We start from the raw sequence: 26544 nt of genomic DNA on the forward strand, positions 1-26544 counted from the left end.
AACTTTTAATAGTATAGCAATTGTAAAACTTATAAACATGTATAGAAAAGGCTTACCTTGAATATTTAGTTAAGGAGTAAGAATGGTATAGTATGTTTTATTGTTGAGACTTAAATTGATTTTGAGGCAAATGAAAATTCTAATGGACTTCAGAAGTATGCGTGGAAGATTACAAGAAGTACCATTCTTTAACAGACTTTTTTTTAATCTTGGAAATTTAAGTGGACTGAACAGAGGAAAACCAAAGTTTAATTGATCGATAATAAGTTAATCACTTCAACGATTTATTGAGCCTTCCACTAGTTGCTATACATTTCGTGGCATATTGACAATTTGAACAGTGTATATGTAAGGTAAAAACTCTGCCTTTAAGAAGATCAGAATATATTAAAAACAAATATATTAAATACTATTTTACAACAGGAATATTAAATACACAGGATTCTATAAGAGTAGGAAGATAGAGGAACAACTTTTCAACTTTCCTTGGTGAAGAGTCAGAAACTTTTGACTCAGCAGGTGATCATTGATCTCAATCTTGAAGAACGAATAGGAGTTTTCCAGATGGACCAGAGTTGTTGTTGTTCAGTCACTCAGTCATGTCCGACTCCTTGTGACTCCATGGACTGTGCCAGGCTTCCCTGTTCTTTACCATCTCCCAGAGCCTGTTCACACCCAAGTCCATTGATTGAGTCGGTGACACCGTCCAACCATCTTGTCCTTTGTCATCCCCTTCTCCTCCTGCCTTCAATCTTTCCCAGCATCACGGTCTTTTCCAGCGAGTCAGCTCTTCGCATCGGGTTGCCAAAGTACTGAAGCTTCAGCTTCAGCATCAGTCCTTCCAATGAATATTCAGGGTTGATTTGTGTAGGATTGACTGGTTTGATCTCCTTGCAATCCAGTGGACTCTCAAGAGTCTTCTCCAGCACTACAGTTCAAAAACATCAATTCTTCCGTGCTCAGTCTTCTTTATGGTCCAATTCTCACATTCAAGTATGACTACGGGAAAAACAATAGCTTTGACTATACGGACCTTTGTTGGCAAAGAGATGTCTCTGCTTCTTAATGTCATAGATTTGTTATAGCTTTCCTTCCAAAGAGCAAGTGCCTTTTAATTTCATGGCTGCAATCACCATCTGCAGTCATTTTGGAGCCCAAGAAAATAAAATCTGTCACTGTTTCCATTGTTTCCCCATCTATTTGCCATGAAGTGATGGGACTGGATGCCATGATCTTGATTTTTTGGATGTTGAGTTTTAAGCCAGCTTTTTCACTTTCCTCTTTCACTCTCATCAAGAGGCTCTTTTGTTCCTCTTCACGTTCTGCCATAAGAGTAGTAACATATGCATATCTGAGGGTATTGATATTTCTCCTGGAAATCTTGATTCCAGCTTGTGCCTCATCCAGCCTGGCATTTTGCATGATGTACTCTGCATATAAGGTAAATTAGCCGGGTGACAATATACAGCCTTGATGTACTTCTTTTCCCAATTTTGAACCAGTCCATTGTTCCATGTCCAGTTCTAACTGTTGCTTCTTGACTTGCATTCGTATTTCTTGGAATAAAGGTAAGGTGGTCTGGTATTCCCATCTCTTGAAGAATTTTCCACAGTTTGTTGTGATCTTCACAGTTAAATGCTTTAGCATAGTTAATGAAGCAGAAGTAGATGTTTTTTTGAAATTCTGTTGCTTTTCCTATGACCCAACAGATATTGGCAATTTAATCTCTGGTTCCTCTACCTTTTATAAATCCAGCTTGTACATCTGGAAGTTCTCAGTTCATGTACTGTTGAAGCCTAGCTTGGAGGATTTTGATCATGATCTCGCTAGCATGTGAAATGAGTGCAATTTTGTGGTAGTTTGAACGTTCTTTGGCATTGCCTTTCTTTGGGATTGGAATGAAAACTGACCTTTTCCAGTCCTGTGGCCACTGCTGAATTTTCCAAATTTGCTGGCATATTGAGTGCAGCACTTTCACAGTCTCATCTTCTAGGATTTAAAATAGCTCAGATGGAATTCCATCACCTCCACTAGCTTTGTTTGTAGTGATGTTTCCTAAGGCCAACTTGACTTCGCATTCCAGAATGTCTGGCTCTATCTGGGTCATTGAGATCTTTTTTACATAGTTCTTCTGTGTATTCTTGCCACCTCTTCTTAATATCTTCTGCTTCTGTTGCTGCTGCTAAGTCGCTTCAGTCGTGTCTGACTCTGTGTGACCCCATAGACGGCAGCCCACCAGGCTCCCCCGTCCCTGGGATTCTCCAGGCAAGAACACTGAAGTGGGTTGCCATTGCCTTCTCCTTCTGCTTCTGTTAGGTCTATACAATTTCTGTCCTTTATTGTGCCCATCTTTGCATGAAATATTCCCTTGGTATCTCTGATTTTCTTAAAGAGATCTCTAGTCTTTCCCATTCTATTGTTTTCCTCTATTTATTTGCATTGTTCACTTAGAAAGTCTTTCTTATCTCTCCTTGCTATTCTTTGGAATTCTGCTTTAAATGGGTATATCTTTCCTTTTATCCTTTGCCTTTTGCTTCTCTTATTTCCTCAGCTATTTGTAAGGCCTCTTAAATCATTTTGCTTTTATACATTTCTTTTTGGGGGGCATGGTTTTGGTCACTGCCTCCTGTACAATGTTACGAACCTCTGTCCATAGTTCTTCAGGCACTCTGTATATCAGATATAATCCCTTGAATCTACTTGTCACTTCTACTGCATAACTGTAAGAGATTTGATTTAGGTCATACCTGAATGGCCTAGTGGTTTTCCTTACTTTCTTCAATTTAAGTCTGAATTTGGCAAAAAGGAGTTCATGATTTGAGCCACAGTCAGCTCCCCATCTTGTTTTACTGACTGTATAGAGCTTCTCCATCTTCGACTGCAAAGAATATAATCAGTCTGATTTCGGTATTGACCATCTGGTGATGTCCATGTTTAGAGTCATCTATTGTGTTGTTGGAAGAGGGTGTTTGCCAAGAGTGAGTTCTCTTGGCAAAACTCTGTTCATGGTCCACTGGAGAAGGGAATGGCAAACCACTTTAGCATTCTTGCCTTGAGAATCCCATGAACACTTTGAAATGGACCAGAGTAGTAGTGTCTTTCTCGGCATAAGAAAGATTTTGTATTCCAGGAAGGTGTGAATATTTTAGAATGGACAAAACACATTGTGTTAATATTATGTTGCAGGAGGAAAAGACATATGACTATGGAGATGAAGAAATTACCTCAAAGAGTATTGAATGCCATGACTCATGGTTTGGATTTTCTACTGTAGGCAGCAAGTTATTCATGAAGGATTTTAAAGGCAGTATGACTCTTGTGATATGGTGCTATTCTTGAATATGGTGCTATTCTCCAAGTTAGGAGATTCAGGAAGGAGGAGCAACTTTGGAGTGGGGTTTCCCAGGTGGTTCTAGTGGTAAAGAATCTACCTGCCAGTGCAGGAGACACAAGAGACGTGGGTTTGATTCCTGGGTCAGAAAGATCCCCTAGAGGAGGGCATGGCATCCCAACTTGCCTGGAGAATCTAATGGATAGAAGAGCCTGGCAGGCTACAGTCCATGCAGTGGTAAAGAGTCGGACAGAACGGAAGCAACTTAGGACACACAGCACAGTGAGAGCACTGGGTTTGGTAAAGGGGATTAGTTCCATTCTGTAAACACTGAGTTTGAGATGCCACTTGGGAAGGCATTTGGAAATTTAGCTCTAGAAGTTAAGACTTACTATTAGATGTTATCAACTACTCGTAGATCTGGGATGGTCTGGTGGCTCGTGTGTCTGACTACTCACTGGACTTTGAAAAGACGATGATACTTCTGCAGTAGGAGCGGAATTCCCCTCCCCTGAGAGAGCCAGAGCCCTCTTCCTTTTCCATTCTCTTGCTGCTAGTCTTAGGCTACATAAAGCAGTCTATAGACATAGGGATAATTGAAAGCTCCTCATAGGGAAAAGATTAGGTACTTCTGGCATGATAGCTCAAGAAATTAGGAGAAATTATGAGCTTTGAAACTTTTTTCTTCTTTGTTTGCTTCATTCTGCCATTCAGTTTTTACATGGCAGTAATAGTCTTTTTATTTTTTATTTATTTTTTCTATATTAATGTTTTGGAAAACATCTGCTGTTTTTATCTCTGAAGGGAGAAATTAAATAAAATTTGATGCCATGAAAATTAGTTTTCTAGTTACATGCCTTGGATGAGTGAAGAAATTTGTTTTTTGATGGTGGTACTAAATTTGGGGAAAGTCCATGATAACTTTCATCTGGAACCTCAGGCTTTTCTCTTTTCCTCTCCTTTGAGAATCTGGTGAGATACAGTGAAGGACTTTGGTACTTTTTGTTCTCTGTACAATTTATCCTGTCTAGATCTTTTATTGATACCATCTTGTTTGGAAATATCAAAAGAATCTGGGTATAAAGCAGAATTATATATGTATTCTCAAAAACACTGTTGTGGTGAAAACTATAGATTGTTTAGAAGCTTGTGTTTAGTTTGCCTGAATTTTTATATTCACACAGTTAGCATGTGTAAACTTTTAAAACTTTAAGCTATTTCCTAAGTTAAAGATGACAAACTTGGTGAAAAACTTCATTCACTTGTCACCTGTCAGTATAAATATTTGCTTAACTGTGATGGTATGAAAGGAAATATGTTTAATATTAGGCTTTGGTCTCTTATGTAAATTGATATTCAGAAATTTTTTCATGGAACATTTACTTCTTTGCTTGATTATTTTCCTAATTCTGCTCATCTAGAATGTCAAGAATTTGAAATATTACAGTCTGTTAACATAGAACTCTGGAGTATCCTTCTTTTAATAAGATGGGAATTTGTCTGCCTTGTTTCAGGATAAGGTTCATAATTTAACAGACGCTTGTTGCTACAAGTATGAATATATGACACAATATTGAGAATGAACAAAGCAGACACAGCTCTAAGTTAAAGGAGATGGTTTTTACATGTTTTTATATTTGAAAAAATTTTGACAAAATTTTTCTCAAATGAAGTTTTATTTTCCTTGTCAGAAAATTTAATAAATGTTCAGCATATCCCTGGAGTCTAATTTTGAAACCTGATCTTACTGTTGTCATTTTTCTTCAAACATGTCTTCCTTGTAGCTTTGATTGTGGAGAAATCACTGTCCTTTACTGTTTCATGTTGTTGTTTAGTTGCTCACTCGTGTCCGACTCTTTTGTGACCCCCTGGACTGTGGCCCTCCAGGCTCCTCTGTCCGCTTTTCAGGCAAGAATACTGGAAAGGGTTGCCATTCCCTTCTCCAGAGGATCTTCCCAACCCAGAGATGGAGCTCCCGTCTCTTGCACTGCAGGCAGATTCCTTACTGCTGGGCCACCAGGGAAGCCCTTACTGTTTCATAGGCTGGTATAAAAATTAGAACTCAATCACTATTCTTTATAAATAGGAAAAGGAGTACGTCAAGGCTGTATATTGTCACCATGCTTATTTAACTTATATGCAGAGTACATCATGAGAAACACTAGGCTGGATGAAGCACAAGCTGGAATCAAGATTGCCGGGAGAAATATCAATAACCTCAGATATGCACATGACACCACCCTTATGGCAGAAAGTGAAAAGGAACTAAAGAGCCTCTTGATGAAAGTGAAAGAGGAGAGTGAAAAAGTTGGCTTAAAGCTCAACATTCAGAAAAAAAATATCATGGCATCTGGACCCATCACTTCATGGCAAATAGATGGAGAAACAGTGGAAACAGTGGCAGACTTTATTTTGGGGGGCTCCAAATCACTGCAGATGGTGACTGCAACCTTGAAATAAAAAGACGCTTACTCCTTGGAAGAAAAGTTATGACCAACCTGGACAGCATATTAAAAATCAGAGATGTTACTTTGCCAACAGAGGTCCGTCTAGTCAAGGCTATGGTTTTTCCAGTGGTCAGGTATGGTTGTGAGAGTTGGACTGTGAAGAAAGCTGAGCAACAAAGAATTCATGCTTTTGAACTGTGGTGTGGGAGAAGACTCTTGAGAGTCCCTTGGACTGCAAGGAGATCCAACCAGTCCATCCTAAAGGATCAGTCCTGAATATTCATTGAAAGGGCTGATGTTGAAGCTGAAACTGCAATACTTTGGCCACCTGATACGAAGAGCTGACTCATTTGAAAAGACCCTGATGCTGGGAAAGATTGAAAGTGAGAGGAGAAGGGGATGACAGAGAATGAGATGGTTGGATGGCATCACCGACTCAATGGACATGAGTTTGCGATGGACAGGGAGGCCTGGCATGCTGCAGTCCATGGGATCGCAAAGAGTCAGACACGACTGAGTGACTTAACTGAACTGAATGCTGATTGTGATATGATAACCTCTTCTGACTTCAATCTCTGCTTTCCTAACAAGGCTTAATTACCACTAAATAATTTTAACAAATAATGTTTAGGCAAATAGAGCACTAACAGGAAGTTTCAGTCTATATGCAACCCCGTCTGAAGGAAATAAAATCAAACCACTTCTTTGGATGTAGATAAGGGTCCTAGAATAAATATTTATGTCTTGATTATTTGACTGCTTATATTCTTACGCTACTACTCGTTGTATCATGAAAGATGGAGTAAAAGAAATACAGTAATTCCAAAGATAATGTTCCTATACTACTTTGTTCTTTACATTTGTTCAGTTTTGCTCATTTCATCTTTTGAGTAGTAAACTGCTACTTTTGAAAAGTTTAAGCTTTTTACCAGTTTTTTTTTTGCTATAAAAATCTAGTTTGAAAAGCTCAAGTTTTTAGAACTGAAAAGACAATTTAAGTAAAAACAAACTAAAAAACCCACAACAGTTTATTGAAGCAATAATCAAAGTAATTTTCTGCCTTGGTCTAAAACCATTGATTCTGTTTTTAAATTTTTATGCATAAATCCCATGGAAATTTTTTACAAAAGCTTTTTTGTTCCTTGCCTGTCATATTATGTGTTTCCCAAAATAGTATATATTAATTAATTTTTATGTCTACATTTCTGGCAAAATAGAGATTGCTTTTCTTTATTAATTATATTTTACAGAATTTAACACTTCACGTTGGTGTTCTTACTTTTAGAGTTGACCTTGCAAAAGTATTAGATCTTCATGCCTTTGACAGTCTCTCTGGAATAAGGTATGTTTCCTGTCCCGTTTTGGTCACTTTTACTTTAATGTATTTTTTTTCCCCTACAGTTATAGGTGTTAAAAGAATGATTTATACATATGCACATTTGATTTATGCTTCCTGTCACATCTTTGATGTTCTAGATCATTCCTAATGATTATGTTCTTGAAAGTTTTGCTAACTGGATGTTTGGAAATCACATGTATTTTCCTACAGAAGTTACAGTGTAAGTGGTACTTAACTTTAGAGATTTGATGTTAATATTTCTTTCCCAACCACTGTGTGTAATTCTCCCTATGAGAAAACACATGAAATACATAGAAAGCTTTAGTTTGGGGTATTCCCTCAAGCACTCCTTTTCCTGTAGCAATGGATCAGTTTCCTATCTCTTTCCCCAGGGAATCATTTTGCTAAGGGAAAGAACAAATAGTTCTTCCCTGGTCATTGATATCTTTTTTTTTTTAACCATCTTTAACCAGTTTTAACTGTACAGTTCATTCAGTAGTGTTAAGTATATTCACATTGTTTGCAATGGATCTACTTTTTCATCTTGCAAAACTGAAACCAGTCTGATGACAACTCCTCATTTTCTTCTCCCTGTAGCCCCTGGTAACTACCACTCTGTCATCTGTTTCTAAGAATTTGATAACTTCAGATACCTCAAATAAGTGAAATCATACAGTATATGTCTTATTGTGATTAACTTATTTCACTTAGTTTTCAAGGTTCATCTGTTTTGTAGCATGTGACAATAGTGTCTTCCTTTTTAAGACTAAATAATATTCCATTGTATATGTCATTTTTTATTTATCCATTTATTCATTGATAATGACATTTAGGTTGCTTTCACCTCTATTGGCTATTGTGAATAATTCTGCAGTGATCATGGGTTGGGTGTGCAAATACCTTTTCAAGACCCTGCCTTAAATTCTTTGGATATATGCCCAGAACTGAGATTGCTGGATCATATGGTAATTCTATTTTTAATATTTTGAGGAACTATCATATTGTTTTCCATAGCAGCTGCACCATTTTACATTCCCACAAACAGTGCATAAGTGTTCTGATTTTTCCACATCTTTGCCAACACTTGCTATTTTCTGTTGGTTTTGGTAGTAGCTGTCCCAGTGGGCATGAGATACGTTGTGGTTTTGATTTGCATTCTATAACAATTAGATATTGAGCATCTTTTCATTTACTTGTTGGCCATTTGTATATTATCTTTGGAGAAATGTCTGTTCAGATACTTTGCCCATTTTTTATTTGGATTATTATTTTTTGTGTGTGTGTGTGGTTGTGTGTGGCTGAAATGTAGGTGTTCTTAAATAATTTAGGTATTAACCCCTTATCAGATGCATGGTTTGCAAATATTTTCTCCCATTTCCTCTGAAGTAGATGAGTCATAGTGAGAGGTATGACTTATGTGAGCGGTAACCTCTCTATACCCAAAGGAAAGGAGCATCCTTATCTCTGAAGATGGAGGGAATCGCAAGGCACAGACCTTGTTGAGTTTCCCATAGTTTACCTCACTTGGCTCATCCTCTGTCCTGTCATATCTCCATGGCTTTCCACTCTTCATCAAACCTAGCACAGAAACACCCAGGTTTACCCTTTCTTCAGGTCTTCATTTCACTGTGAAGTTTCCTTTGTCAACCAAAACCCTTATTAAATGAATGTATATGCTTTTCTCTTCTTAATCTTTGTCTAATTTTCAGACCCACCCAGGGACTTGTAGAGGAAAACTTTTTCTTGCCTGTGGAAGTTGTAGGCAGTCATTGTCCAATATTAAATATTAAACACAGGGAAAGAACATAGAATTTTTTCAAAGTTTCCAAGGTAATTTCATTCTACACTTACTGCGTTAGTGATGCTTAAAAGAAATAACTACTTAACATGAAGGCCCTGCTCTAGATAAGGTCTTTGCATAACTTTTCTTTGTGCTTAGATGCTTAACAAGAGAATCCTTTCCTGAGCAACCAGCTGGGAAGGATTTAATTTGACACTGTCCCTACTGAGACCCCCCAAGGAGACTCATTCCCTTCAACAGTTCCTACAAGCCTTTTCTCTTTCCTAAACTTGGTGTTACTAATTTACCCCTCACTGTTCTCCAAGGCAAAACATCTGCAAGGTTTTAAGTCCTTTTCCTCCTTCCAACCTACCCCCATCAGTCTCTGAAGGTATGCTGCAGTTGTTAGGGTTGTAATTTGTTATAGCATATTGATCTTTAGCTCCTTTTATATCAGAACAATGTATTTTTAGGAGTCTTTTAGTATTCTCTCAGCCACTGGTAACTGACTGAATAGAAGGCTTACATTTATGGATACTGTTAATTTTTTTAAAGTAGATACATTCAAGGGAAAACATTGATATGGAAAAAACTTATTCTTCTAATTTTCTTTAGGTTCAAGCATTATTTTCAAGGGGAGAGTAGATGAAATGTTCAGCAGTTGTAAAATGTTTAGATATATTTTCCCTAGGCCTATATTAGGTCTTTTGGAAATAAGAAACCTATTTAACCACACAAAATAGTTAAGATTAGTTTTTCTCTATATTGTGTGTATATGTATGTATGTCAATGAATGTACATTTTTATGAGAGGTTTGTAAGCAGTCTACTAGCATTTGTCTATTAGAATATGTAAACAGCATGTAACATTGGAACTATGTAACAGATTTAGCTGTGGAAGTTCTCTCTTATTTTGCTTTGTGTCTCTAAGTAATATATAAGGTAAAATGAGAAATATGTTTAGCTCTGAATTTATAATCAGTTATTCTTAGTTTGCAGAAAAAACTTCAACATGTGCCAACAACACAACCTCATCTTGATCAGGTAAAAAAAAAAAAATTTTTTTAAATCATCTTTAACTACCTTGTTCTGTTTAGAATTATTAGAACTTTTTTTAAAAAGCATTTTTAAACTGTTTTGATAGTTTTCATAATTTAAATGTTCTTGAGGTCATCTATATCTAGCTTCTTAATAAGTAATAAGAATTCATCAAACCAGAGTTATTTAAAATCTTAAAATCATGCTTTCTGGCTTCTCCATTCTACATGTCAGTCAACATATTTTGATTAGTTCTTTTGATGAGAATTACTATATAAAAGTGGCCTAGAAGTTCTTTATGCAGCCTATTTTCAAGTATATTTAACTAACTGATTAAGGAAAAGTCTGGAATAGACATCCATGGCTTATTTAAATAAAAACTGACTTTGGAAAGGCAGGAAAGATGCTAGAAACAAAATGTATTTTCACTGTACCCACCTTTTTTGAAAGCAACTTGTGTGTGGTGGAGCTAGGATAACTTCTTTCTTCCATTTAAACACCGTGAGAAGGGGGCCTGTGAGTGAGTAGTGCGTCTTGCATTCTCTCCTTTTGCTTGAGATTGTCACTAATTTTTTGAATCAATTTTAATAGGGCCATGATAACAGCATACTTACCTGTCTCCACTTTGGCTCATATTTATGGGGAGCTATACTACCACATTTGTGTCATTTTTCTCTGAGAAACTTTTCTTAATAGAATATTCATGACTCACTTATTTTACAACTGAAAGAAAGTTCTTATCTTTTAGTCCTCTTCACCTGTTTTGCCTATCCCCCGACCCTTCCCTTTGGCAACCACCAGTCTGTTCTCCGGAGAAGGCAGTGGCACCCCACTGCAGTACTCTTGCCTGGAAAATCCCATGGATGGAGGAGCCTGGTAGGCTGCAGTCCATGGGGTCGCTAAGAGTCGGACATGACTAAGTAACTTCCCTTTCAGTTTTCACTTTCATGCATTGGAGAAGGAAATGGCAGCCCACTCCAGTGTTCTTCCCTGGAGAATCCCAGGGACGGGGGAGCCTGGTGGCTGCCCCGTGGGCTGCCGTCTCTGGGGTCGCACAGAGTCGGACATGACTGAAGTGACTTAGCAGTAGCAGTCTGTTCTCTGTTATCTATGAGTCTGCTTCTGTTTTGTTATGCATGTTTGTTTGTTTTGCTTTTTGGGTTTCTACATATAAGTGAATTCATGGTATTTATCTTTTTCTGTGTGATTTATTTTACTTAACGTAATACTTGTAGGCCCATCCGTACTGTCACAAATGGCAACATTTCAGTCTTTTTATAGTTTTGTAGTATTCTGTTGTGTGTATACACATACATATGTGCATGTGTACACGCACACACACCCACACACACCACATCTTTATGCATTCATTTCTTGGTGAACACTTCTGTTTCCATATCTTAGCTATTGTAAATATATAATATTTCAATGAACATTAGGGGGCATATATCTTTTTGAATTACTGTTTTCATTTTCTTAGAAGTGGAAGTGTTGGACATGACTGGGCTACTGAACAGCAACAAATGGTAGTCCTATTTTTTTGAAGAAGCTTCATTACTGTTTTCCCTAGTGGCTGTGCTAATTTTCATTTCTGCCAATAGTGTGCATGAGAGTTCTGTTTTCCCCACATCTTCACTAACACTTATTATTTGTTGTCTTTTTGAGAATAGCCATTCTGAAAGATGTGAGGTCATATCTTATTGTGATTGATTTGCTTTTCCCTGATGCTTAGTAATGTTGAGTATCTTTTCACATGTCTGTTGGCCATCTGTGTTGTGTGTCTTCCTTGCAAAAATGTGTGTTCAGGTCTTCTGCTCATTTTTGAATCAGATTGTTTGGGTTTTTTGTGATACTGAGTTGTATGATTCTTTATGTATTTTGGATATTAATCATGTATTAGACAAATCAATTGCAAATTGCCTTTTCATTTTATTGAAGGTTTCTTTTGCTGTGCAAAAATGTTTTAGTTCGATGTAGTTCCATTCTTTATTTTTGTTTTGGTTGCTTTTGTCTAAGGAAATAGATCCAAAAAAATATTGCCAAGACTTATGTCAAAGAGTATAGTGACTCTGTTTTCCTTTAGGAGTTTTTTGGTTTCAGCTCTTAAATTTAATCTTCTATCCATTTCAAGTTTGTGTTATAAGAAAGTGGGCTAGTTTTATTCTTTTGCCTGTAGCTGCTCTGTTTTTCCATTGCCATTTACTGAGGAGACTATCTTTTCCATGTTGTATATTCTTGCCTCCTTTGTTGTAAATTGATTGGCCGTATGAGTGTGAATTTATTTCTGGGCTCTCTGTTCTATTCCCTTGATCTGTGTGTCTCTTTTTGTACCAGTTCCGTAGAGCTTACTGTAGCTTTGTAGTATAGTTTATAATCAAGAAATGGGATAGCCCAATCTTTGTCCTTCTTTCTTTTTTTAAAAAGCTCTACAGAAGATTCTGATGTACTTTCCTACTTTAGGTATATCAACATAGGGCAAAGTATAATACAATATTGCAGACCAAGGACTGTGAGATTCAGTAACATGAACAGTCTCATTTGATTTAATGGATCTGAGGCTTCATGAAAGACAGATCTTTGTTTGTTTTTTTTTAACGTATAGTAAAGCACACATGTTTTTAGTTTGCAAGTCAGTGCATCTTTATTTGTATTTGTGCATGTGTATTTGTATGTACACACGAACAGATATCTCTGTAATTCTTACTGAGATCAAGATAAAGATTTCCAAAAGTGTTAAGAGAATTTCTTTCTGCCCCTTCCCAGTCGTTAACCCTTCTTCTTCCAGAGTTATAACTGCTATTCTGATTTATACGCCAACAAGAAACCTTAAACTAGGAGGCTTTTTGGTTTTTGTGTGTTTTTTTTTTTTTTTTTTCCTTTTGGACTGGAAGATATAAGGAAAAGAGCAGTCCAGATCTTTAAAGGTGGGAAAGTAACAGTGCTCCAGAAGAGCAGAAGTCCTGATGAATGCTTGGTATTAGAATTTGAGCTAAGGTATTAATTAGGCTTTGATTTGCTAGGCAAAGAGAATTCATTCTGTACTATTGGACAGTGTCCAGTAAGCTAGATTGGAGTGTGGAGTCAGGAGACCAAGCAGGAAGATACTGCAGAAGTCCAAATACCCTGTGATGAGGGCCTGATCTCTGTTATTTACAGGGAGAACAGAAATGGTAGACAGTGAGTACTGTGAAACAGGTTGGCTTGCTTGGATAGCCTTACTAACCGATGGTGAGCAGTACAGAAAGACAGTAGTGATGGGAAACAAGCCTAAATGGACAAAAGGGACCTATTACTAATAATAGAAATAGGGAAATCTAGAAGGCAGATGGATTTGGATCAAAACACCAAATGTTTAGCTGTGTGGCTGGTGGCAGGATATCACAGCAGAGGAGTCACAGGAAAGAAGCTAGAGGAGTAGAAAGTGGAGAGAGAGGTTTTGCATTTTAGCACATTAGGGGGCTTAGTTTTCCAGATAAAAAAGATACGGAAGTTACCGCATGTTCAGTCAGTTCAGTCAGTTCAGTCGCTCAGTCGTGTCCGACTCTTTGCGACCCCATGAATCGCAGCACACCAGGCCTCCCTGTCCATCACCATCTCCCGGAGTTCACTCAAGCTCACGTCCATCGAGTCAGTGATGCCATCCAGCCATCTCATCCTCTGTTGTTCCCTTCTCCTCCTGCCCCCGATCCCTCCCAGCATCAGGGTCTTTTCCAATGAGTCAACTCTTCGCATGAGGTGGCCAAAGTACTAGAGTTTCAGCGTGTTACTACATGTTAGATATTGTTTGCAAAAGAGTGGGAAACTGAGGGAGATAACCCAGTAGGTTAAAGAACAAACAGACCAAAATCCTAATATTTAAGAGTTATTCCTATTTTTTATTTTAGGGACAGTACCTTATTTTGCTTTAGTCTTCTGAATTACTGCTTCAGTTTTCTCCTTCTTTCTGTGTACAGGAAAAGGAGAGTTAATTTTAGATTCAAAATAAACTGGAAAAAGTCTGAAATGGGTAATACCTAGAACATATTATGTATGTCATTAAAGTTTTATCCCTGAATGATGTTTAATGCATTCGTTTTTCATGGATTTCTTGTTCATTCTGATAAAGAGGAACTGGGTTTGAACAGGGAAAGGTAGATGAGAAAACCCAGGTGTCAATCTATGTATACTTATTAATAGAGCCAGGGGTGAACTCTTGAGTTGTGACCCTCATCTTCTGCACTGCACATTTATGGGTTTCATCTTCTTTATTGTTGTTTAATTGCTATGTCTATCTGACTCTTTTGCGACCCATGAACTGTAGCCCACCAGGCTCCTCTGTCCAGTATTCTTTCCAGGCAAGAATACTGGAGTGAATTGCTGTTTGCTTCTCCAGGGAATCTTCATGAGCCAGGGATTGAACCTGTATTGGCAGGTGGATTCTTTACCACTGAGCCACCTCATCTTCTTAGGATTTGTCTAATATGAGAAGAGTTTATTGGTACAGAAAAACATCTGGTTCTAAAATGTCTCTCTCCCTCAAGTCCCATGATGCATTGTCATAGTTTTTAAAACCTTTTTTAGAAATTTCACATTGGAGTTAATTGTATTCTTTAGAAATACCATCATGTCTCTAACTTGCCAAAAGCAAAAATCATTCCTGATACAGTATTGAGTCCTATATTGAGACATTCCCAACATTAAAAGCCAAGTTATCCAACTTGAATAAGATGCATATTAAGCATTTTTAAAGGTTAAATTACTGCTGTCTTTTGAAATTAACAAATTATGTTTCATTTGGCAATCTTTTGCTGTGTATTTTGATATGCTTTATGATTTGCTGTACATTTCTGTATGGATTTTTAGGTGTGATTTGTAATGTTAAGATATGTGTTTCTAGGCAGTTATGCAGTGCTGTATATTGGTGTATTCTTTCTGTCTGTTTTAAAGCTTGGCTTGAGCATCTTATTCTCCAAGATGGGGTTTGTGCTTTTGTTGTGTTATGCTTAGCTCTTGTGTATTTTTATCATTAATTTTAGAATTTTGGGTTACTGTGGCAAATGGAGGTTTGGATTTTAATTATGTGCTCAGTTAGAGGAAATCTTAAGCTTCTGATTGCTTAGAGTGGTCAGTGAGAGATTTATCAAGATCAGGAGAAAAAATAAATCTCAAAGTTAACATTCTATAAATGTTAATGTCAACCTTCTAAAACTCATTCTCATCTCTTGGAACTCTTCTTCTTTTGGAACATGTTCAGTCAGAGATAAACTGAATCTTTCAATTTGTGTTTATATTTCCCAGAGAACCTTTGCATTTGAGTTTTATTCCTGGCTCTGGGTAGTTTATTTTTTCTGAGCCTCATCCTTCCCAATTTATAAAATGGAAATCATTCTCTTTAATCCACAGTTTGTTGTCATGAGTAAATGATGAGATGAAATAAAATGACTCAGACAAACGTGCCTTATTTAGTGCATAGCTGATACACTCTTTATATTAACCTTCCCTGTAGTGCTGAGAATCTTGTAAAGAATGCATTAAACAATGAGTATCTTTTCATAAGAGTTTCTCTGTGTAAATACTAAACCATTGACTAGCTACAGAATATAGAACGTGGAGTTGCTGATATCAGAAATCAACAATTATGGTGAAAAAGTTATACCTAATACAATTGTTAAGGCAACACATATGTCCATGAATGTTTCCTTACTTTTCATCTTGAAACTTGTGATTTAAAAAAAAAAATAGATTGACATTATTATTTTAAAAATCATTATTGACTGTCTCTTGATTTACAGAGTATTATTACAGTCACATTTGAAGTACCAGGAAATGCAGAGGAAGAAAGTCTAAATGTTTATATTCAGGTGAATGCACTTTTAACTTATTAATGATTTATCAATTGTTTTGCCATGTAGCTGTTCTTCTGAGCAGTGGTTGATCTTATTAAAATATGTCACTTGATACAGAATCTTCTGTGGGAAAAGAATGTGAGGAACAGGGATGACGCCTGCATGGAGGTCATACGACTGAAGGTGTGGTACACAGTTTACGGTTTCATACTTTCGGGTAAAGTCACTGTCTTGGCTGCTACAAAAGAGCCCCATAGTTAGTCAAAAACACAAGCGCTAGGTTTAGTTCAAATAACCTTTGTGTGTTTTCATTTTTCCTTATTTCCATTTCTGAAAAGAAGCCTTGAAAGTTATTGCATAGTTGCGTAAGAGCATGGTTTATTTGCACAGCTTCACCGGGTGCTGAGCTAAACAGGCTGCATGCCTTGGAACATCCCCCCTTGCTCTCTACTCCAGGCGCTCTGAGCAGTTATCTGGCTAATGAGCTTGACTTGTTGAAATTTCCCTCCCTTTGGCATACAACTTGTGGTCAGTCAGAGAAAATGGAATGTTTTCTCGTGTTACTGTTTCTGAGAGAGCTTCATTAACAGAGGAAAGCTTGCCACAGCCGAACCTTATGCTTCGTGGTGCATTTAGCAGACACTAAACATCTGATATACTGTGCAACAAAGTTATGAAGGACTAAAAGAATTCTTGCTCTATGTTTGGAAATCCATTCATGTTTATCTGACTTTATTATGTCACACAGGTGTTTTTTCCAGGGAGCTGTGTGTTCTAGGCTGTGTGCTTAACCAATGAGCAGTCTTCTGTTTTCAGAAATGTGCTTAGGGTTTTATTAATGCTATTTATTATCATTACTGTTAGTAACTAGATTCTCTGGTTAGCAGCCAACTTCCTGGGGTCACTAGAGTGACAGGGAAAGTATTTAGATTTCTTTACCTCCTGTGCAGGCTCTACCTGGGTTTGGCACTGCAAAGGAACACAGGTGAATCCCAGTGTACTCCCAGATCATTCCCACGCAGAGGAACTAAGCCAGGTCTGCTGCTTCTCCGTGATTCTGTCCCAATCTGCATTCTATGATCCTAATTGAAAGATCATATTTCATTCTGTAACTGCTTTTATCCCTAGTGAGTATAGGGTGGTTACCTAGAATTAAGCAGTCATGTATACCACTCTGTAGAGAGTTCAGTGGCTCATTCTGCACCATCCCAGTTTAGATCTTGTTCTTAGATATGTGACATTTTCTCTAGTTCTTCCTTTCTTTGGTTCTCCTTTTGGCCTTCCTCTCATCACAGCAACACTGGGGCATCTGAGACAACACAGCCTTTCTCTTCATAGAGTTCCTTCTCTTTGCTCTTACAAAGTATTAGTCTTGTAATAATCAGTATGTTTAAAATGTGAACTCTAGTAACAGCTGATACTTCAAAGACTTTATATAAGATTAATGCTTAGGTAATTATTTTCAAAATGTTTATTCTTACGTATTGAAACTCAACTTTAAAAAGTAGAAAACGAAAAAAAAATAATAATAAAAATAAAAAGTAGAAAACGAAACGGCACAAGTAAAGGAAACTGGAAGAACATACACCTAAAATACATGAATATTACCAAAAATACACAGGAATTGTGAGGTGGTAATGACAGTGGTTTGTCTCTTATTATTTTTCAGTATTGTATTATTTTATAATAAATATGTATAACTAATAAATATTATTTCAGAGAAATTGTATCATTCCCATAGGAGCCAGTTTATTAGATAATTTGCTCTTTATTTCTACAAATCAATATAAAGTGGATTTTATTCAGATAAGTAACAATAGTTTTTCTTTTCCTTTATTTCATCATTATCTACTTCATTTAATGCAACTCATTCAAAAACATATTATCATCAAAATCCTTTAATGTCTCAAATTTTCCTACTAAAATGGAAATAAGTATAAAGTCCTTAAAAGTAGAATAATAGGTAGAATTTGATACCTAACATGTTTTATCATTTAGTTGTTTCAGTTTTTCATTGTGATAACACTGAATACACATCTTAATACATATATTAACTTTATCAGTAGAAATAGGGGTTTTTAAAAAAAATTATGTGGAAACATGTTTTAAAAATTGGAGGCCTTAGGAAACTTTAATGCACAAATAACTGGAATTAAGGAATTTTAACAATATGTTCTTTATGATTATGTATTTTAAAAAGAAATAGGGATAATTAATGCATTAACATTGGTGCTCAATTTCTGCTTTTAAATTCAAACTGTGGCTGATTGGCTGTTCTCCTCTGAGCAGGGGCTAGTGTCAATCAAAGACAAACCGCAACAAGTGATTGTCCAGGGTGTCCATGAGCTATATGATCTGGAGGAGACACCAGTGAACTGGGAAGACGACAGTGAGAGAACAAACCGATTGGTCCTTATTGGTAAGTAACAGTTAACTTTTTTTAATTGAAATATAGTTGATTTACAATGTTGTGTTATTTTTAGGCATACGACAAAGTAATTCAGCAAAGTAATGTGTGTGTGTATATATATATATATATATGTACATACATATCTTTTTTTTTTTCAAATAGTTTTCCCTTATAGACAGTTAAATTTCTAAAGCAAAAAAAAAAAAAATTAGGGACTTCCCTGGTGGTCCAGTGGTTAAGACTCTGCACTCTCAAACCGTGATCAGAAAACTAGATCCCATGTGCCACAGCTAAGAGTTCCTGCACGCCACAACTAAGACCTAGTACAGCCAAATAAATGAACAAATAAATATTTTTTTAAAAAATGGAGAGAGGGATATAATGCGCTACCTAAGCAGTGTTAGCCAGTCTTAACTTCTTTTGTAAATTCAGATAAGCTTGTGGTTAACGTATTTGTGCTAATTATGTGATATCATCATAAGAACTTATTAATTCCTTTGCTTTTTTTTTTAGTAGAAAGCAGAGCTGATTTACTTATTTATTTTTGATTGCACTGAGTCTTTGTTGCTGCATGTGGTCTTTCTCTAGTTGTGGCAAGTAGGGGCTGCTCTGTAGTTGCGGTGAGTGGACTTCTCACTGTGGTGGCTTTTCTTGTTTTGGAATATGGGCTCTAGACGAGTGGGCTTCAGTCACTGTGGCTCACAGACTGTAGAGCACTGGCTCAGTAGTTGTGACTTGTAGGCTTAGTTGCTTTGCAGCATGTGGGATCTTGTGAAGGAGGATTGAATCTGTGTGCCCTGCATTGGCAGGCGGATTCTTAACCAGTGGATCATCAGAGAAGTCCTGCCCTTTACTCTTCAGGATCGAACCCAGGTCTACCTGCATTGCAGGCAAACACTTTACCCTCTGAGCCACCAGGGAAGCTCAAATATTTTTAGAAAAGTGATTAATCCAAATGTCAGCTTGGTTTTCAGGGACTTAATTAGAAAGTTAAGGAAGGACTCACTAATTACTATTGTTTTCATAAATTTCTCAAGATTATCAAGCATTTAATGGTCTAGACTTGATATGTAAACTGTGTCATTTTAATAAGCATAATATAATCATACCATATTTTGTTCTGTTTACAGGCAGGAATTTAGATAAGGATATTCTTAAACAACTATTTATAGCTACTGTGACTGAAACAGAAAAGCGATGGACAACACATTTCCAAGAAGATCAAGTTTGTCCATAACACTAGAAGTATCGCCAAAAGGACTGGATGATAAAAGTGAGAATAAGTTTCTTGTTGGATGTACTTCAAGCATCTATTTTTTGCATTACTTTTCTTATGAATTACAGTGTATCCTTTAAAATAGTATTTATTTTATAGAGTCACATAAATACAGTAAATCAGTAATATAAAACCCTTGGCATTCATTCAATAAAATGTAATTTCCTATGACTGTTTTTTTGTAGACAGATGATTTGCAAACTTATTTTGGAGTTTACATATGCTGAAATTCTCATCCATGAAAATTTTAATAATAATAGTGGTATCATGTTGATATATGCCAGCAACCAACACAATACTGTAATGCAATCATCCTCCAATTAAAAATAATTTTTTTAATGGTAAAACTTATTTCAACATTATCATTTTCCCTTAGAACTTCAGCTGATTGCTTGGATGTAATTTTATTGATAATAGCAAAAATTTTTAAAAACAAATATGTCACTGTTTTATTAAGGGAAATAAGAGCTTTATTATGGTAGAGACTTGTAAGAAATTACTTGTAATTTCTGAGTCAAAGAAATTATTTGAGACTCTCTCTTATTCTTAGAGTCAGATTCTAAGCCTTACTGGTAGTCACTGTAATGGAAATTCAGCCATTCACTTTGAAATATATTTCAAAGATTTCAATTATAGAACTTTTAATTTTAGAGTTGATTTTACTGCTGGTATTAAATCCATCTTGGGTTTTTTGAACTTCTTTATTTTTCAATGTAAACTAAAAAGTGACAGGGTACTTTAAATATAATTACAGAAAACTTCTGATAATTTAACAGTCTTTATATAAATAGTAGGTGTGTAAGTAAGTATATATTGGATTACTTTTCTCCTATTCCTTCTGAAGGCCAGGTCAGCATAACTATATTCAGATAGTAAGAGAAAGGCATGAGATGAGATTTAAAGAAGAGTTAATGGTTGTTAAATATTAGAAGACTGTCAAAATGACTGAGCATATGCATACCTGTTTCAGAACTTTTTGATAATCTTAGGATCACAAAGATCTTTCCTATGTTTTCTTTTAGGAACTTAATAATTTTAGCTCTTCACATTTAGTACCACAATCCATCTCAAGTTAATTATTCTATTGTTATGTCTTGAAAACTCTTTTCCCCTTTGAATAAGCTTTTTGCACCTTTGCTAAAAATCACCTGTGTGTACGTGTGTGTGTGTGTTTCCGTGGACATTATTTTGATTCATTGTCTTTTTTTTCCCCATTGCACCAAAGGGATATAGAATTTATTTAAGTTAATACTTGAGTTCAAACATGTTATGAATTAACAAATTCATTGAGAGGAGGAACAAAGAGAAACATTTTAGGAAACATTCAAAGGAGAAAGAAGATGAAACTGAGTTATTCCATAACTACTACCATATATGACATGAAGGTTCAGGAAACGTACAATGAAGTTCTCAAAATGTAAAGCAATTATGTTCTAATTAAAAATAAATTTTAAAAATCACAATGAGACTTCCATGGTGCTCCAGTGGTTAGGAATCTGCCTGCCCATGCAGGGAACCTGGGTTCAGTTCCTGGTCTAGGAAGATTCTACATGCCATGGGCAGCTGGGCCCATGCACCATAGCTACTGAGCCCATGTGCCACTGCTGAAGCCTGTGGGCTCTAAGAGCCTGTGCTCCGCAACAAGAGAAGCCACCACAATAAGCCACCCCAACTCACTGCAACTAGAGAAAGCCTGCATACATCAATGAAGACCCAGCATAGCCAAAAATAAATAAATAAAAAAATTTTTTAAATCAGAATGATGTTCTGAAATGCTGAAGAATAAAAATTAAAAAAATTATTAAGCTTGTTAGAAAATATGAGAAAAAGAAGGTATGTTATTTTATTGAGAATATATTTCAAACAGCTTGAATCATTGTCTTTTTTTTTTTTTTTATGGTACACTGTCCTGGTAACTTTAGCCTTAGAGTAAGTCTATTTCTGCTTTATTGACTATGCCAAAGCCTTTCACTCTGTGCATCACAATAAACTGTGGAAAATTCTAAAAGAGATGGGAATACCAGACTACCTGACCTGCCTCTTGAGAAACCTGTATGCAGGTCAAGAAGCAACAGTTAGAGCTGGACATAGAACAACAGACTGGTTCCAAATAGGAAAAGGAGCACATCAAGGCTGTATATTGTCACCCTGCTTATTGTCAACCCACTCCAGTACTCTTGCCTGGCAAATCCCATGGACGGAGGAGCCTGGTAGGCTGCAGTCCATGGGGTCGCTAGGAGTCGGACACGACTGGGCGACTTCACTTCCACTTTTCACTTTCATACATTGGAGAAGGAAATGGCAACCCACTCCAGTGTTCTTGCCTGGAGAATCCCAGGGACAGGGGAGCCTGGTGGGCTGCCGTCTATGGGGTCGCACAGAGTCGGACACGACTGAAGCGACTTAGCAGCAGCAGCAGCAGCAGCAGCAGAAGAGTACATCATGAGAAATGCTGGGCTGGAAGAAGCACAAGCTGGAATCAAGATTGCCAGGAGAAATATGAATAACCTCAGATATGCAGATGACACCACCCTTATGGCAGAAAGTGAAGAGGAACTAAAAAACTTCTTGATGAAGGTGAAAGAGGAGAGTGAAAAAAATGGCTTAAAGCTCAACATTCAGAAAACGAAGATCATGGCATCTGGTCCCATCACTTCATGGGAAGTAGATGGGGAAACAGTGTCAGACTTTATTTTTTGGGGCTCCAAAATTACTGTAGATGGTGATTGCAGCCATGAAATTAAAAGATGCTTACTCCTTGGAAGGAAAGTTATGACCAACCTAGATAGCATATTCAAAAGCAGAGATATTACTTTGCCAACAAAGGTCCATCTAGTCAAGGTATGGTTTTTCCAGTAGTCATGTATGGATGTGAGAGTTGGACTTTGAAGAAAGCTGAGCACCGAAGAATTGATGCTTTTGAATTGTGGTGTTGGAGAAGACTCTTGAGAGTCCCTTGGACTGCAAGGAGGTCCAACCAGTCCATCCTAAAGGAGATCAGTCCTGGGTGTTCATTGGAAGGACTAATGCTGAAGCTGAAACTCCAGTACTTAGGCCACCTCATGCGAAGAATTGACTCATTGGAAAAGACCTTGATGCTGGGAGGGATTGGGGGCAGGAGTAGAAGGGGAGGACAGAGGATGATATAGCTGGATGGCATCACCGACTCGATGGACATCAGTTTGGGTAAACTCCGGGAGTTGGACAGGGAGGCCTGGTGGTGCTGTGATTCATGGGGTTGCAAAGAGTCAGACACGACTGAGCAACTGAACTGAAATTGTGAAATTAGGTAGTGTAAATAATCTAAGCTTGTTCTTTTTTTTTCTTTTTTCAGAGTTGTTATAGCTATTTTAGATATTTTTGTTTTCAATATAAATTTTGTCATTAACTTGTCAGTTTCTTCAAAAAGCCTGGTAGGATTTTAACTGGGATTGCGTTTCTATAGTATAATTCGGGAGAATTGTCATATTTTTAAAAAAAATTATTTCTTAAATTGAGGTGAAATTCGCCTTTCACATTGTATTAGGTTCGTGCATACATTGTATTTTCACTTCTGTATACACTGCAGTGTGCTCACCACCAGAAATTTGATTTCCATCTTTCCCCATACAGCTGATCCCCTTCGCCTCTGGTACCATTGCTCTGCTGTTTGCATCCATGTGTTCATTTTGTTTGGTTTGTTTCGCTCGTTTATTTATTATGTCTGTTTTTTATATTCCACATATGAGTGAAATCCTACAGTGTTTGTCTTTCTGTAACTTATTTCACTTAGCATAGTACCCTCAAGATTCATCCAGGTTGCCAGAGGTGGCTTTTAAGTTGAGAATAGAGTTAAAAGGAGTCATTCATGCAAAGTCAGGGAGCAGTTTCTACACAGAGGGAGCAAGTAGTAGAGACAGCCTTTATGTGGGAACCAGTGTAGCATGCTGGAAAACCATGAAGAAGTTGAGGGTGGTGAAAGGTTAGAAAGCCAGGTATGAGATAGGTATGGGATGGGATTGGAGTTGTAAGCCAGGGCCAGGCCTTTTGCTTCTGCGAAAAAGATTTGGTGTAAAGAGGAAAACATTTGGATTATTCTGAAAGCCCTGGGAAGTGGCTGATGGGTTTTGAGCTGGACAAGTGATGTGGTTGATTGCTGTGGTAAATGAACTAATTGTTTCCTGTTTTTGACATTGAAAACAGTGCCGCAGTGAACATTATGTGTGCCTCTTTGTTTTTATGTGACAGTGTTTCTCCAGAAGAGATGCGTAAGAGTGGAATCACTGGCTTCCAGGATATGCACATTTAAAGTTCTTAATAGATACTGATAGATAAATTGCCTTCCCAACTGGCTATACCTTTCTGCTGTGATACAGGTGTATATGAAAGTACCCATTTTTCCAAACCTACCTAACACATTTTAACCTTTGCCTTTCTGGATGGACTGACATCTGTTTTAATTTAATTTTTTTTTACTGTATTTTTATGTTATTTATATGTTATTTTAAATACATTGTTCTGTTCTTTGTTCTTATTTTTCCCAAAGTGAAATTTTTCATTCATCAGAGACATTACCAGTTTAACCTGTGCTTCAGAGGGCTTTGGAGCCGTCAGTCTATATCTTCAAGAGGTTTTATTTTTATAATGGAAATCTAACTAACAAATTAATAACATGGGCCGCTATTCTGCTACCCATAGAAAATGTTCAGGGTATTATGATTTCAGGGTAATGATAATCATGATTTAGGCATAGCTCATTTGTAACTTTATAGTTTACTGAGTAATATAGGATAAATTACCAAATCTCTCAGAGCCCTTGCTCCCTTATTCATAAAATGAAGATAAAATGCAAATCTCTCTGAATTGTTCCAGGGATTATATTTAAAGCACTCTGAATATAGAGTTTCAGTAAATGTGAATTCTCCTTTTCCAGCAAGATTTGATAAATATTCAAGGTTCTGCACAACTTCTTAAAACAAATGGTTCTTTCCTAGGCCTTTTCCAGCTTTTAGTGAAAGGGCAAGAACATGGGTACTGAATTTAAGATAGCTGGAGGAAGAGTCATTCCAGAGGTGAGGGAAGACCAGGGATTGAAAGGGTCTCTAATTCCTAGATTATGAAGTTTGAAGGGAATTACCAGCAAAATAAAGCTAAAAGGCTTTTAAACATCTGTGGGCTTGGTTGCTGGCTACAAATTGAATAAATATCTCCTTTGGATTAGTAGTATAGGTGGAAACCTGTACTTTTAGATTGCTTTGAAAGGCCTTTCCCAGTTCTAGGAATGCCATACAATGTGGAGGTGATGTTGAAAGAAGTGAATTCTGTCTTTGAATGTCTAGCAGCTTGGCCTACTGTGATGAGAAAGGAGAACAAGATTTGTTTTTTCTCAGAATGTCCTAATATTAGAATCAACCGTAACTTTCAATAACCAAATTGCCTTTAATTTTCATAGTGAAATAGAGAGAAATTAGATATCTGTCTTTTCTGTATTGTAGTTTAGAAAGGTTGGTTTTTCAAAGTAGGATGGATGGTGTTTGTGAAGCCCTGATAGATTTGTTCAGGAAAAAAGCCTATTCAGTGTTAAGAAAAAAGCCTATTCAGTGTTAGGAAAGAAGTAATCTGCCACTATGCAATGGGTCCCGTGTTAAATGTTGCAGTGTTTCATGAGCACAAAGTGAGGCAACACTAAAGAATCGGATGGGACAAAGAGTCACCTCGCCCATGTTTTTTTTTTCCCTTCAAGAATTACTTGCCATAATAAACTTGATTTCTGTTTCCAAAGAACTCAGTTATTTTCCTTTCATTGATACAGCTCTTTATTTTTTACATTGATGTATTTTGTATAGGCTTCCTAGGTGGTTCAGTGGTAAAGAATCCACCTGTGGAGGAGACATGGAGGTGATATTGAAAGAAGTGAATCCGCAATGCAGGAGACATGGGTTCAGTCTCTGGGTTAAGAAGATCCCCGAAGGAGGAAATGGCTTCCCCACTCTAGTGGGATTGCCTGAGAAATCCCGTGGACAGAGGAATCTGGCGGGCTACAATCCACTGGGTCACAAAGAGCCACTGACACAACTGAACAACTAAACAACATTATTTTGTACATCAATTTTATTTAGATATAATTCACAGAAAACTTACCCTTTGAAGTATACAATTCTTGGCTTTAGTATATCCCCAGGTAAAGGAGAAACCATTACAACTATCTAGTTCCAGAACATTTTCATAGCTCTCAGACTCTGTATCTGTTACCAGTTACTCTCCATTTCCCCTGCCCCTATTTCCCAGCAACCACTCATCTACTTTCTGTCCCAATAGGTTTGCCCATTCAGACTCCTTTCACTTACCATAATGTTTTCAAGGTTCATCCATGTTGTAGCATGGATCAACATTTTGTTTCTTTTTATTGCTGAATAAAATTCTATAGACCACATTTTGTTCTACTCATCAGTTGATGGACATTTGAGTTTCTGTTTTTTGGCTGCTAGTCCTCTTTCCTCATGTTTACTTTTTTAATAAACTATAATTTTCTGAACAACTTTAGATTTACAGAAAAATTGAGCAGAGCAAAGAGTAGAAGGGAATGCCCATATCTACCCCCCACCCCTTATACTCACACAATTAACAGCTGGCAGTAGTATGGTACATTTCTTACAATTAGTGAACCAATATTGTTACATTATTATTAACCAAAGTCCAAAAAAAAAAAAATGACAGAATGATCTCTGTTCGTTTCCAAGGCTAACCATTCAATATCGCAGTAATCCGTCTATGCTCCAACCAGTAATGCTGAAGAAGCTGAATTTGAACAGTTCTGTGAAGACCTACAAGACCTTCTAAAACTAACACCCAAAAAAGATGTCCTTTTCATTATAGGGGACTGGAATGCAAAAGTAGGAAGTCCAGAGATACCTGGAGTAACAGGCAAATTTGGCCTTGGAGTACAAAATGAAGCAGGGCAAAGGTTAACAGAGTTTTGCCAAGAGAACACACTGGTCATAGCAAACTCTCAGCAACACAAGAGAAGACTCTACACATGGACATCACCAGATGGTCAATACCGAAATCAGATTAATTCTATTCTTTGCAGCCACAGACGGAGAGGCTCTATACAGTCAGC

At 37.0% G+C, this 26544-nt stretch overlaps 1 protein-coding gene across 8 annotated transcripts in view; it reads left to right on the forward strand.

Annotated features, from left to right (window-relative positions):
* The window catches only part of ZNG1A (Zn regulated GTPase metalloprotein activator 1A), a 52322-nt gene extending 26453 nt beyond the window's left edge, over nt 1-25869 (forward strand). For 4 of the 8 annotated variants that reach the window (XM_003586387.6, XM_010807866.4, XM_010807867.4 and 1 more), the window contains 6 exons: nt 7064-7120; nt 9889-9940; nt 15706-15774; nt 15877-15942; nt 18049-18178; nt 19300-19616. In XM_003586387.6, coding sequence (XP_003586435.1) covers nt 7064-7120; nt 9889-9940; nt 15706-15774; nt 15877-15942; nt 18049-18178; nt 19300-19406 — 481 coding nt within the window. In that variant the 3' untranslated portion in view covers nt 19407-19616. Of the gene's footprint in view, nt 1-7063; nt 7121-9888; nt 9941-15705; nt 15775-15876; nt 15977-18048; nt 18179-19299; nt 19617-23672; nt 25209-25270 lie in introns of those variants that run through there. The other 4 variants (XM_059889450.1, XM_059889451.1, XR_009495571.1 and 1 more) reach the window with 4 other exon arrangements.
* The last annotated feature ends 675 nt before the right edge of the window (nt 25870-26544 follow it).

This window comes from Bos taurus, chromosome 8, assembly GCF_002263795.3.
Source record: "Bos taurus isolate L1 Dominette 01449 registration number 42190680 breed Hereford chromosome 8, ARS-UCD2.0, whole genome shotgun sequence".
Classification (NCBI taxonomy): Eukaryota; Metazoa; Chordata; class Mammalia; order Artiodactyla; family Bovidae; genus Bos; species Bos taurus.